Source organism: Diabrotica undecimpunctata, chromosome 8 (assembly GCF_040954645.1).
Source record: "Diabrotica undecimpunctata isolate CICGRU chromosome 8, icDiaUnde3, whole genome shotgun sequence".
Lineage (NCBI taxonomy): Eukaryota > Metazoa > Arthropoda > Insecta > Coleoptera > Chrysomelidae > Diabrotica > Diabrotica undecimpunctata.
This window is the reverse complement of record NC_092810.1, coordinates 85,936,955-85,952,304: the sequence shown is the minus strand read 5'-3', so window position 1 is coordinate 85,952,304 and position 15,350 is coordinate 85,936,955. Positions and strand designations below refer to the sequence as shown.

The window sequence follows — 15,350 nt, the reverse complement described above, 5'->3', positions numbered from 1 at the left end:
GAATGCCTTATGTGAAAGTCTAAATTGATTGGAGTAATGACCTGAATTTTTCGAGTGTTTGCCTGAATTATGTCTATTATTTAGTAGCTATATAAACACCGGTTATTATTTTGGATAGGTAGTCTAAGTTTTATTTTATAAAATGTAATAAAAGAATTGTATAAGTAATAAATGAAAAGTGTAAATAAATCGAATCGTAAGTTTAATTCTCGTTACAGTATTTAGTTTTCAGTTCAGTTCTGTTCTCAATTTCTACGTCACCTTTATCAAAATCTTTAATTGTTTCCAGAATTTGTTCGTACTACAATTAGCACTTGATTTGGTTTCGTGATTTTCAAATTATAATTCTTCTGTCTCAAAATCATTCGAATATATAGCTCAAATTGGTGTTTGCTGTCTTCTGTTTATTTTAAAGGCTTCTTTTTTGAGTAAAGTGATGATTCGAAACTATTTAAATATGAGATAAAAATAGTGTATCCAATTTATATTGAGACCTTTTATTATAAAACGTATAATACACTACACTTAATACTGCATATCGTAAACCTTAACTTATTTTAATTTATTAACTCCTTTTTTTACCATAGCCTTTGGATTTCAATACTTTTGGATTTGGATTACTCTTTTAGATTTTTGTAGCACTTTTTGTTTGGTTGAATTTCTTTTATTCGCATTTTTTAGAACTGCATCATTTCTGTCGCATTTAGTCTATTATTCTGATGTTCTCTCATATTTCACTGGTCATTATTAAAGTTGATAAGAATATTGCGTTGTACAATTTCAATTTTACCTCTCTACTTATTTCCTTTTTTCGAGTACATAGAGAAAAGTGCAAGATTCATCACCAAGCTTCCTGTAATAAAGTACTGTGGCGTACTGTGCGCTATAGTTCTAGCTCCCTATGTACAATCTCACTGACAACAACGTCCTGTAATCTATCGTAGTTTGTGGAATTATCATTTGTTGTATGTATATATTTTTTATGTTTTTATTATCTGTCAAGGGATTTGCAGATATTTCATTATATTATATTATTTCTCTATCTCTAGAATCCAATATCTCTAGTAAACACTTTTTTACTACCTTCTACTTACTCTAGAGTTCCTGCGCTTTTCCATTTTTTATTTTTGCTATTTCCCATTCGATATACTTGATTTCTTTTATTTCAAGGAAATACAGTATGTTCAATATATCTTGAATATTTATTTACATTTGTTGTATTTCCTTTTTGATGCGTTTTATTCTGTTTATCACAATTTATTTTTTTAATTGTTGCTTATGGTATTCTACCTCTTCAATTTTTTCTACGATTCACTTATTAAAATACATGATGAAGTCTACTGTTTTAATCGACTTTTCATGTTGTCCCGGTATATAATGTCGGTGCACAACACAAACCATAGACAAGGGCAATACAATTATGCAGGTGTAATAATACTTACAATATATCTTTTTTGCAATTATATCTGACAGCTAACGTAAACAAAAACATTGTTGATCGTTTATTACAATAGAAACCATAATTATTCAATTGTAATTATCAAAAAATTATATGTTTTAACGTTGTTCTTGCAATGGGTGTCAGTAAACAACATTCATTTCCGAGCCGGAATAGTAATTTTTTTATAAAGCGACTGTCTGACAGGAGACCCTGAAGTTGTTTATTAAAACTACATTGTGTAATCGCAACTTTGTCATTTTAAATATAAAGAGTTTAAATATTTTTATTTAAATACAGAGTTTGTATATATATATATATATGTATATATGTATATATATATATATATATATATATATATATATATATATATATATATATATATATATATATATGTATACGTATACATAGAGAAACGTTAAAAATTAATCAGCGAAGAAAATATCGAAATATTTGTCCTTTTATTCAATCGCATTTATGATACAGGTAAAATACCCCTAGAGTGGCTGGAGTCAATATTCATCCCATTACCAAAAAAGCCAAACCCACAACAATGCAATGAGTTCCGTCTGATAAGCCTTATGAGTCATGCAGTAAATAGTAAAAGTCCTACTAAAAATCGTACATAATCGTATCTATAGAAAGTGCGAAACAATCATCGGAGACGATCAGTTTGGATTCAGAGCCGGCATGGGAACGAGAGAAGCCCTGTTCAGTTTACTAGTTCTCGCCCAAAAATGCTACGACCAACAGAAAGATATATTTATATGCTTTATAGACTTCGAAAAAGCATTTGATAGAGTAAGACACGACCTACTATTAGAACGTTTGCAAGAAGTCGGTTTAGATGGAAAAGACATCAAATTCTTAAAAAACTTACTGGAACCAAAACGCCAGAGTTAGGATCGAAGGTTCCACATCCGCAGAAGTAGAAATTAGGAGGGGAGTTAAACAAGGATGTGTTCTGTCGCCTCTGCTGTTTAATCTTTACTCCGAGTTTCTATTTAAAGAAGCATTGGAGGATTCCAAGGATGGAGTCAATGTCAGATACGCCGATCATACAGTGTTAATTGCGGATTCCGACTTAGGTCTACAACGACTCATCGACAAGACCAACTCGACCTGTGAGCAATTTGGTATGAAAATAAACATTAAAAAAACCAAAGTGATGCCAATCCGAAAAAACCAAAACGTACCTCAACCTTGTACAATAAATGGGCACATTTTAGAACAGGTCAATAGATTTAAGTACCTGGGATGTTGGATCGATAGCAGCCTAAATCCTGATCTAGAAATAAGATCGAGAATAGAACAGGCCAGAAAATCTTTCGAAAAAATAAAAAAACTGCTTTGTGATTCTCGAATAAAACTCGAAATTCGACTACGTTTATCAAAATGCTACGTCTGGTCGACTATTCTATATGCAGTTGAAACGTGGACCCTTAAAACATCAACCGTAAATAAATTGGAGGCCTTTGAAATGTGGATCTACCGGAGAATACTCAAAATTTCATGGACATCGCATACCTCAAACGAAGAAGTGCTGCATAGAATAGGCAAGGAAAGAGAACTTTTTAACACAGTAAAAGTTAGAAAAACATCATACCTACGCCACATACTGAGAAATAATAAGTACCAATATGTCCAACTTATAGTGAAAGGAAAAATCGAGGGAAAGAGAGGCCTAGGAAGGAAAAGACTATCGTGGCTCAGAAACATCCGACAATGGACAGGGCTAAATTTTGAACAGCTAATAAGAACAGCTGAAGATAGAGAAGAGTTTAAAATTGTAGTAGCCAACCTCCATTGAGGAGAGGGCACTTTAAGAAGAAGAATATATATATATGTATATATATATATATATATATATATATATATATATATATATATATATATATATATAAGCCTAGTCATTACAGGTATTATAGGCAAACGCTGTATTACAATCATTATTACTTTGTTTGACTGGAATTATGCGCCATTTCACGGACTGCCGTCTTTTCAGTCCCTGAAATGGTGCATAATTTCAGTTAAACAAAGTAATAATGAAAGTAATATTGCGTTTGCCGGCAATACATGTAATGACTAGGCTTTTCACCAAATGACGTGTTACACCTATTGCCTGCAACATACATATATATATATATATATATATATATATATATATATATATATATATATATATATATATATATATATATATATATTATTTGTAAGAAAACAATTAAAAATTATAGTTTTTAAAAAACATGAAAATTTGAGACCTTATAAAGAAAATCAGACCAAAAAAAACATTCTAAGTATCTAAATCCCTTTAATTAGTTCTATCCCACGTCCAAGATGGAATTTTAAAAAGGCCAACTGGACTGACTTCTCTGCGGATCTGGATAAATGCCTAGGGTGGATTACACCTAATATCAAAAACTACCACAGATTTGTTGGTGCCGTCCTAAGTGTAGCCAAAAAACACATAACAAGAGGCTATCGCAAAGAATATATCCCTGGCTGGTCGGAAAATAGCGAGGAATTATATCAGAGCTTTCTTGAAACTGGCGACCAAGAAATAGCGGATGAACTACTGTACAGCCTAGACGCCGCTAGAAGCCAAAAGTGGACCAAAACAGTGGAAAGTCTAAACTTCCAGAAATCAAGCAGACAGGCATGGTCATTACTGAGAAAATTAGGGAGTGGTGTCCGTACGAAACGCCGAGAGGCAGCCGTAAAGCCAGATGCCGTAGCATCACATGTAGTAAAAACATCCAGGACACCAAAGGATAAAGCACACACCATTTTCGTAAAGAGAGAACTTAAAACTTTAAAACACGTAGCCACAGAAACGGAGCATTCCCTCCCCTTCACCAGCGAAGATATATCAAAGGCTCTTAAAGACGTTAAGCCAGCAAAGGCACCAGGATTTGATAATATTCACCCTGAATCCCTAATAAATTGTGGCAAGTATACAAAAGTTTCGCTGGCTCGATTTTTCACAGACATCATGGTAACTGGAAATATTCCACAAGAACTAAAGCGCTCTAAGATAATAGCCATACTAAAGCCAGGCAAACCCGCCGACAACCTAAAAAACCTACAGACCAATTGCGCTTCTCTCTGCCATCTACAAACTATTAGAGAGGCTTATATATAATAGAATCAGTACAGAACTGTTCCAGGCGATCCCAGTCGAACAAGCGGGTTTTCGACCAGAACGAAGCTGTGCAGACCAGGTAATGTCACTCACCACCTACATCGAAGCGGGTTTCCAAAGAAGACTTAAAACTTCAGCGGCATTTATTGATCTCTCGGCAGCTTACGATACAGTATGGAGAGAGGGCCTTATATACAAAATTCTCCGTGCAATCCCCTGTAAACCAATAGCACGCCTAATAGATAGCATGCTCAACGACCGAATGTTTCAAGTAGTGATGGGCACAGATATCAGCCTACCAAAGAAACTTAAGAATGGCCTACCACAGGGGTCAGTGCTCTCTCCACTACTATTTAGCTTATACCTAGCAGATATGCCGGAAACACAGTCAAGAAAGTTCGAGTACACCGATGACTGGGCGCTCGCTACACGATGCAGAATACTAGAAACGTCTGAAGAAGTTCTGACGGCAGACTTATATACATTGGGCAAGTATTTTCGCGAAGTGGTTGAAGTGGCGACTTCAACCAAATGCATCCAACACAGAAGTTAGTTGCTTTCACCTGAACAATAAACTTGCTGGAAAGGAACTCAACATACGGTTTGAAAATACCACACTTACCCACAACAAAACACCGAAGTACCTGGGCGTAACACTAGACAGAACGCTATCATTTAAAGAGCATTTAACAAACACTGCCGAAAAGTTGAGTACAAGAAATAACATTATACAGAAGCTCTGCGGTACCACCTGGGGAGCATCGGTTTCCACTCTCCGCTCTACTGCCTTAGCCCTTGTTTTCTCGACCGCTGAATATTGTGCTCCAGTCTAGCTACACAGTCCACACGTAAAAAAGGTAGACAATCAGCTGCACAGCACTATAAGGATGATAGCTGGTACAATTAAATCAACTCCCACCCAATGGCTTCCAGTATTAAGTCACATCCCACCTCCACATTTACGACGAGTCGACACACTTACACGTGAATACAAAAAGATCATGAACAATATAAACCTGCCGATCCACCAAGATACCGAGGATGCACGAAATACCCGTCTCCGTTCTAGAAAACCACCATGAAAACGGCAAGAATGATACATGAGGAGTTCAACATCACGAATGCATGGTCCCAAGAATGGAACGAATGGCAAAATAACATGCCCTGCGTTACCCACAAGCCACCAGGTTTTGATCTTCCACGAAAAACATGGTCCACTCTAAATAGGATCCGAACCAGACATGGCAGATGTGCATACATGCTACATAAATGGGGAAAGAACCCGTCTCCTCAATGTGACTGTGGGGAGAACCAAACCATCGACCACATTATTCAAGAGTGTCCCTCAAGATCCTACAATGGTAGCCCTGAAGACTTCCTGTTTGCAACTTCAGAGTCAATTGATTATATAAATACACTTAATGTTTGTTTGTAAGTATTTAAAGTTTGTCAAATACCTATATTACTAGTGTTTGTGTATTTCTTCTAAATGTGTTGTAATTGCCATACGATAAATAAAATAAATTCTTAGTATTGACGAAGCACCTTGTTCTCTCAAATGGGATAAACAAATATAATTGTTTAAAAACTACTTGACCGATTGAGCTCATCTTTTGCAAATGTAGTAACTCATAAAAACTCACATTATGAAACGTGTTTTAAATGTTTTTGTTGTTTATTTTAATAATTGTAAACAATCGAAAAACATGCTTACTTTCGGGTTTAGTCTGCAATAACTTTTTTATTTATAAACATTTTAGAAAATCTTATTTTAAAGAGGTAGTATTTTCATGAAAGTCGTCTGTTAAACGCTTTTATCTAAATTGCTTAGTTTTTTCACAATATTGAAATGGTTGAAAAAGTTTTTTTGCTTAAATGTCATGATGCATTAAAAGTTTCGACAACCACGAGATGATACGCCTTTTCTATTGACATACCCCATATATTCCAGTTAAATATAGAGCCCAGTAACTTTTTCGATTTTTCAAGTGATTTTTCGGCTTCGTTTCATGGGGTTATAAATTAGAATCAACTTATTAATTTAATTTAATTTAATTATTTATTTCATTGAACATAAAAAACAAAAAACTTGTGTTATTTAATTGATCTATACAGTTCTATAATTATCGTATTATTTTTATTTAATATTTTAATATTTCTTTTGTGTCTAACTGTTCATTCAGCTGTGATCAATATATATATATATATATATATATATATATATATATATATATATATATATATATATATATATATATATATAGAAAAGAAATTTAATCTTTGCAGATTAGTTAAATAGTAAACTCTTAAATATTGGGGAAATCTGCAAGAAATACTCTAATGTGTATCAATTGTTTCGCCGAACGTTTTCGCCAAAGAGAATTAATTTGGCTTCTTCAGGGCTGAAAGAGAATAAATTATAATTAGCTACCATATATTATCTATTAAAACATTATTGATCTTACCGTAACTTAGAATTGTAGAGTTAGTATATTAAAAACTTTGCTAGTAACATAGTGGTGTTTTTTGTTACTATGTGCAAAAAAAGTTTTTTATAAGAATTGAAATGTATGGTAGCTTCGAACTTGACACGTAAAGGCTTACCCAAGGTTAATCGAAAAACCCAATGCAACTACATTTAAAAGGAGGTAATTCTTTGAAAAATTATTCTACCTCCTTTTAAATGTAGTTGCATTGGGTTTTTCGATTAACCTTGGGTAAGCCTTTACGTGTCAAGTTCGAAGCTACCATACATTTCAATTCTTATAAAAAACTTTTTTTGCACATAGTAACAAAAAACACCACTATGTTACTAGCAAAGTTTTTTAATATACTAACTCTACAATTCTAAGTTACGGTAAGATCAATAATGTTTTAATAGATAATATATGGTAGCTAATTATAATTTATTCTCTTTCAGCCCTGAAGAAGCCAAATTAATTCTCTTTGGCGAAAACGTTCGGCGAAACAATTGATACACATTAGAGTATTTCTTGCAGATTTCCCCAATATTTAAGAGTTTTACTATATATATATATATATATATATATATATAATATTGATCACAGCTGAGTGAACAGTTAGACACAAAAGAAAGGGATTAATGGTGTAAGCAGCTGAATTAACAAAGTCGAGTTCTTTTTTTTCAATAATCTTAATGTATAATAATGTATGTTAATAATTGGCCAATCTTAATGTTTTTTCTGTTAAAATACGCGTCTTTTGCTGAACTTTCGACATAAGTTTAAAAAAAAGTTAATTGACTATTGAAAAAGTTATTGTATTTGTCTATTAGCTTAAAAATTGTACAGTTGTTTAAAAAATCCTAGGCTCTCTTATTTCACTTGATTTCATTGGTTTGACTTTTTGAAAGCTTGAATGCCCTTTTATGCGCTAAAAAAACTTTCACGTATTTAAATCTTTTGATAAGTTTGAAAATTAATAACGTTTTTTCAAAAATTTAGATTGCAAAATATTTTGCAAAGACTTCTTAATCGATTGTTATGACATTTTTTTATAGTGTTTTTTTACATTTTAAAGATTTTCCGGTTAAATTTTGAAATTTCTATGTTGCTCCTAAATACCTGAAAAAATATCATTGAAAAACATTGATTTTTGACCCTTTTTAAATTGATTTTGCCAATTTTACAATAATTATTATTATGTTTTCAATTTGCAATCAACTTTGTCTTATAGGAAATTTAATTGACCTTTTTTGTTACAATTGTTTCCTTAAAAATGTATAGCTGCCGAGATATAGCAAGGAAAGGAGAACAAAAAAGGAGAAAAAAAATTAATTTTTCTAATTTTTTACAAATTGTTTATTAAATAAAATTAGCCCACCTAAAGTGTGCTCATAATTAAATTATCATTTTTAATAATATTTTAAAGCGATTATAGCAAGAAAGCGGAATCATATTCAATTTACTCATCCGGAAAACCTGGTCTAGTAATTTATTTTCAGTATGTAATTTTTTTTTTTAAATTTTTAGCTACTGACACAAGCTGTATGAGTTATGTAAACTTTCCAGTCTTTAACATTCATTGTTATTGTAACATCTTCTACATCATCCAGCCATCTTCTTCTAGGCCTTCCTCTACACCTGGGCCATAGTGGTGTCCAGTTAGTTATCCTACTTAGCATATCTGAGTGTGGGCGTCTCTGTATATGTCCTATCTACTATAAGACAAGAGATTTTATTGTATCTGACTATATTTTCTCCCTTTACAATTCTTATTTAATTTCAGCATTTGTTTTCTTCTTCTTTCTCCCTCTCTTGTTACATTGGGGAATAGTATCGTACTCATTATTTTTCTTTCAAGTTTCAGTAGGCTGTTTTCCTCTTCTTGTTAATCCTCGTTGTTTCCAACTCATATGTAACAGCAGGTCTTATTAAGGTCTTATTTCATCTTAGTGCTCTTAGAGTCTTGCTTCTTAACAGGTTTCTATTCATTTCATACGTTTTTTTTGTATTTCAGAATTCTTTCCTTTGTGCTCTCTTTACCGGTTTTTCCTATTGCTACCAGCAAGTAGCTAAAGGTGGGTACAGTTTCAAATATGTGGTTCTGTGTTATTAGATATTTCTGGGTTGTTGCGTCGTTCTTCCCCATCGTCAAGTATTTTGTTTTATGCTGATTTATGTCTAGCTCTATTTTCTTTGCTTCCTTATCTAATTTTTCAATTGATCTTATAAGTATATTCTTCGTCTTTGCTATGGTGACTAGATCATTTGCATATGCTATTAGTTGGAGTTGCTCTGTAATAATGTTTTTGTTTACGTTTATGTGTTTTGTTTGTCCTCCCTTATTATTGCTTCTAATATCAGGTTAAACAGTGTGGGGAGTATATATCTGTATATTTATATACATATCTATATAAACAGCTAGAACGATAGTCACACTGTTTGTCCGGTAGGGTAACTACGCCAACTAGGAAAGAAATCTGAAAAAACTACCAACATCTGAAATTTCAATCATATTTTGTTCTTGAAACGATAACGGTTGATTTATTCATTCGACAAATTTATGATTTAAATATAAATTACTCGTAAATTTTATTACTTCATGAATAATTAATCGCAAAAGTGCTAAAAATATAGTTTTACTGTAATTAACGTTGAAATGACGTTAAACAAACGCCAATGTTTTACCAAATAAAATAAAATAAAGTGTAATTAAATTAAATTAAATAAATTTAAATAGAATTAAATAAAATTAAGTGAAATTAAATAGAATTAAAAAAAAATAAATAAGCCTAATTAAAACTAAATAAAATTAAACAAATGAAATAAAATAAAATAAAATTAAATGTAATGATAATCTAAATTTAAGTTATTCAACATAAATACAAGATAATTATGAACATGTAAATGATGAATAAATTCTATATAATATTTAACAAAATTCAAAAATTATTAAAATCATTAAGCAAAATGTTTAAAGAAAAAAATTAAAGGTTTTTTTAAATTTTAAAGAACTTATGTGCGGTGTTGTTATAAAAAATATTAACAATTAAGTAATAAGCAGACGTAACATTTCATTATCCCACATAGTAATAACGCGCTATAATAAGTATTCACTTCTGTCGGTACTCGCCAAGTGCCAAGCGCAGTTTTTATTTTTTTAAGTTAATGAGTGACTGTAGATGGCAATTGATTGAATCTTCCGTCGCATGCGATGGGCAATATATATATAATATATATATATATATAATATATTATATATTATATATATATATATATATATGTATATTAATATTTATTGATAACATATAATGTTTGCAAAATTACAACACAACGCAAGTGCAAAAATAAATAATTCATGTGTGTTCTCTCTGTATTGAGGATTTTTGGATTTCTACAGACAGGAATCGATCTAAGATTATATTACATTAATTTCCCTAATGTTGATTTAATCGGTAAGTAAATCGTCCGATTTTAAAGTTTTGTTGTACCGTATTGAGTCATAATTTAATATAAATTGTATTGAATTCAGATTGAAGTGATATCTTAGTAAACTTAACACAGTTTTTTATACCAATATTCTTCAAAGGCATTAGCTGGTATTTATCGTTAAGCTGTGTAATTAATTTTAAGATAAAACTTATAAATCATTATTGACAATAGATTTGTTTTCAGTTTCAGTATTCATTAAAATAATGTTGTTTTCTTTTCCAATAGTATCCAATACTATAATTTCTCTATTTACACTGCACTTTTCATGCATATGCATTTACAGAAAAGTTCTTTAAATTAAATTTCCTATCGAAATGTCACCTTTTAAAGTCAAAAATAATCTTTTTTTGGCAAAACTACATATATTTAAAACACGAAGCAAAAAACACGAAAACACGCAATTGCTTAACAAAAAATCTTTGCTCTTCAAATGACGTTTGGTAAAAGTCTTTAGGATTCATAGTATCCGGGATACGATGTGTCAAAGTTTGCCACTCAGGCCATTTTTGTGCCATTTTCCCTATTTTTTCGCAAACATGTCCATGCATTTAGTGAACCCTTGTTACAAGGACAGGTTGCAACAGAGCTGTTACTGCCTGTAATGTTAGTCTAATAAATATACCCAACCCTATCAAACGGCTTCTTTAAGTCCATCAGACAGATATATGCTGGTTTCTTGTACTACAGCGACTGTACTTCTCCTTATTATAAACCCTTTCGGTCGGCAAGTGTTTTGTTGTTCGTGCAGAGTAATTCTCTTTTATTTTGAAGCAGAGTTTTAAAGCAGAAGTAGATTTTTAATAATTTCTACCCTTCTCTTTCTACCTCGTTAAAAGACATACTCATTGACTTTTACACACAAAATCGCGAAGTATTGTATTATGCGTTGTTTAAATTAACGAATTCTTTTTTTTTTTTAGAAGTCACGCCGAAAAAATACTTCCGATCGGATGGGCAATCCCTGACGATTATGTTGGAAACTTCAAGCAGAAACGACTCACATGTTGGCTAACGCATATTTTCTACATTTACGCCAAAGAAGTTTTGGGATATCCAAAAATTAATATATCGATCTTAGAGGATTATTTCCAAATCGAGACCGTGATGAGTAGGTTGACGAGCTATGCTCCTGGCGGCGTAGCGTAAGTATTTATGTATATTTATTATATTAATAATTTTTTACTATGGTCTACTTTTGCTAGTATGCTAACCATAGAAGTATTTTATCAAACAACAAACTCTATCTTTTTAGCATTTGATAATTTTATTTGTGTTTTCATGCTGAAAATTAAAGGTCACAGAGGGAACGATCAAAGAATATCAATAGTCCCCATAAGTATGTATATATACAGTGAGCACGTAAAGGTTGGAATAAATTCGTTAAACGCTTGATTTAGCCATTTTGTACAAAAAGCTCAAACAGGGGTCGTTTTTGTTTTTCAGTTGTGAATTTTTTTGATGGCGTCATCACTGTTCGAGTTATGACTTCATTACCATACTTTTGGTTAATACCTTATTTTGACACTATTATCGATAAGAGCGCATCTTTTTTATATACGAATGTTATATTTCTTATGACGCTTATTTCACATAACCGCAGATTTGAGAAATAAGATATTTTACTCATATCTAAACTTAATTTGCCATTTGCCTCTTGACAATATGCAAGACGATCTTGAAACTCTTGCAAAAAATTATTAACGGTATCAGCATATATAAATGAATTTCGGTCCTAATTTTCTTCTTTAAGTTCATCAATACTATTAGGTCTGTTAATGTAAACTTTAGACACAAGGTATCCCCATAAGAAAAAATCAGTGAAGACAGATTAGGAGATCTAGCTGGCCACTCTAAAAATCCACGTCTGCCCATTCATATATTAGGAAAAATATTATTTAGGTATTCACGTATATGTCGTACGTAATGCGGTGATGCTTCATCTTGCTGGTACCATAGCGAATTGTCCGGTAGCGGAGGTTTTTGATGATTTGGGTATAGTGCAGCAAGTGCGGGAACTATTCGCTGTTAAGTAAATCAAAATACTTGTCACCGTTCAATGAATCGTCAATAAAAAATGGGCCTACAATTTTATTACCAACTATTCCCGTCCACACGTTAATTGTCTGTGGATACTGAATGCGCCCTTCAACCGCCCAGGGAGGATTGTCATGTGCCCAGTACCTACAGTTCTGCCTATTTACAGTACCAGTTAAGGAGGAGGCGGCCTAATCTGAGAAAGCACATTTCCCTAGGAATTTCGGATTATAATTACATCGATTCATTAATATTTCACCAAATTCTTGTCTGTAATCGAACTCATCTTCATTCAGTCCATGAATCACTTGCACTTTACGGGGGTGCCACATACGGATTTAGAGACTTTAAAACAGACGTTTGGCATATCGATTGCTTTAATGCAATTTGACAAGTAGGTTTACGAGGATTTTCTACAATGATGATAATACATCCGATTGTTGATCTTGCGTAAGCCCCTGGACGGCCTTTCGTATATTTATTAGCGACACTGCCAAAATTTCTAAAATTTTGCTTCGATTTTGCTCATCGTTGATTGTCTAATAGGTTTATCGAGATATTTATTGTTAAATAAGTTACAAACCTTAGCTTGTGTACGAATCCTATCTCCATAACCTATCATCATTAAAATCTCTGTGCGTTGCATTTCGCTTAAGGCCATGATGTCGATAACTTTTTTAAAACACAGTTATTGTTTGATAGCTAACTGTTAATTTGAAGTCGAATTAGTGCGAATTAATCTTAATGAGACATGTTTCTATCTACTATAAGATTTAAACAGATAAAAAGTAATTTTAAAAAAAGACAATAAAAAATATGACATTCGTATACAAAAAGATGCGCTCTTTTCGATAATAGTGTCAAAATAAGGTATTAGCTTAAAAAAAATATAATGACGTCATAACTCGAACAGTGCTGACGTTATCAAAAATATGAGTTCAGCAAAAAATGCGCAACTGAAAAATAAAATCGATCGTCTGAGCTTTTTTTTGCCCAATGGCCAAATCAAACGTTTAAACGAATTTATTCCAATATATATATATATATTATATATATATATAAATATATATATATATATATATTATATATATATTAATATATATATATATATTATTAATGTGATATCAAGAATTTTAATTTTAAAACTTTACAAAAAATATATATAAAACAATAATTAAATTTTTGATTTATGATTTATATCACACCTTTCAATTTTGTTATCTCAGGTTTTACTCGTGCTTTAATATCTATCCTTTACAGCTGAGGGTTAGGTCCAAAGAATAACGGAATAAAACAACATGATATGATATGAAAATTATGTAATAAAATAAACTGATTAAAATACCTCCAAAAATATTAACATACAATGTTTATCAAACAAAATTCGTTCTACGTACGGTGAACCTTCAATAATGCATGGATAATATAATACAATTACAATCTACAATCCAGCTTATTATTCTACATAAACAAATCAAGTAATATTCAGTGTCCTTTAATGCAATTTTGGTATATCGATTGTACCAAGAAAAATTTGTATGAATTATCCAATTCTCTCCACAGCTTCCGTGTCCCCTCTCAGAACAAATTTGATCTCCTTCGACTATCGACAACTTATTTCACACGTTACTATATGATATAATATTATTCTACCCAAATTCTCAAATTGAATATATTATGAATGTTTTTCCCGTTGAAACGCTTCCTCTGCCTTGAGTTGTCCAATTCCTCGTTCTATGCAAAATTTACTATCAGTTCTCAGCAAGCCTCCTATGTAATTTGCAATATTAAACAAGATATTGCAATTTAGTGTCTTCAATGCTCTACCTCGAATGCACATATCTTTCCAATGATGCCAGCCTCTTTTCCTCTCGCCAAACTTAATCTCTCGTTCCGAAATAAATAGCGATACGTAGAATACAAGTAGGAAAAGTTTACTTACAAAATTTGTACCAGATCAACTATCGTCGGACACACTTACTTCACCAACTCACAACTTATTCTTTATCACATACTACCCTTGGAGACCAACTCTAAAACCAACCATTCACTTAAGAAACTGGAACTAACTAATTCTCTCATCTCATCTATCCATCCATCCCAACCTCTCATTATACACACCCTTATCACCACTTTTCAAATTCTAGGCAATCAGAAATTTGCATACCACTCCCCACATAAAATCAGAAATACCTACAAACTTTCCTAAATCATATTATTTCTACAAGGACACTTATTTCTACTGGGTATTTACAGATTCCGAAAAATCATTTACTTATTAACTATTTTATTGTCCTGTTCATGGCGCAAACCCGGATTACGGAACCACTTTATGGCTTATGGGAAAAAACCATCCTTAACTTCTGTTCATTGTACCCCGCACTATTCACTTGTTATATTTATACAAAAGATTATTTATGACTAAGATTACCTTTGGTTAATTCCAGGCTGTTCGGAGTAATTTTACTTTCTATAATCTCTGAAATATTGATTTCATCGTACATTTAATATTTTTACTCTTCAATTTGAATACCACAAACAATATATATATATATATATATATAATATATATATTATATATATATATATATATATAGAAAAGAAATTTAATCTTTGCAGATAAGTAAATAGTAAACTCCTTAAATATTGGGGAAATCTGCAAGGAAGACTCTAATGAGGTATCAATTGTTTCGCCGAACGTTTTCGCCAAAGAGAAATTAATTTTGGCTTCTTCAGGGCTGAAAGAGAATAAATTATAATTAGCTACCATATATTATCT

At 31.8% G+C, this 15,350-nt stretch overlaps 1 protein-coding gene across 1 annotated transcript in view; it reads left to right on the top strand.

The window, feature by feature from the left end:
- Window positions 1–15,350, top strand: part of LOC140447732 (uncharacterized) — a 458,740-nt gene that overhangs the window by 321,896 nt on the left and 121,494 nt on the right. The window contains exon 4 of the mRNA XM_072540550.1: window positions 11,458–11,679. Within this exon, the coding sequence (XP_072396651.1) occupies window positions 11,458–11,679 (222 nt within the window). The remainder of the gene's footprint in view (window positions 1–11,457; window positions 11,680–15,350) is intronic.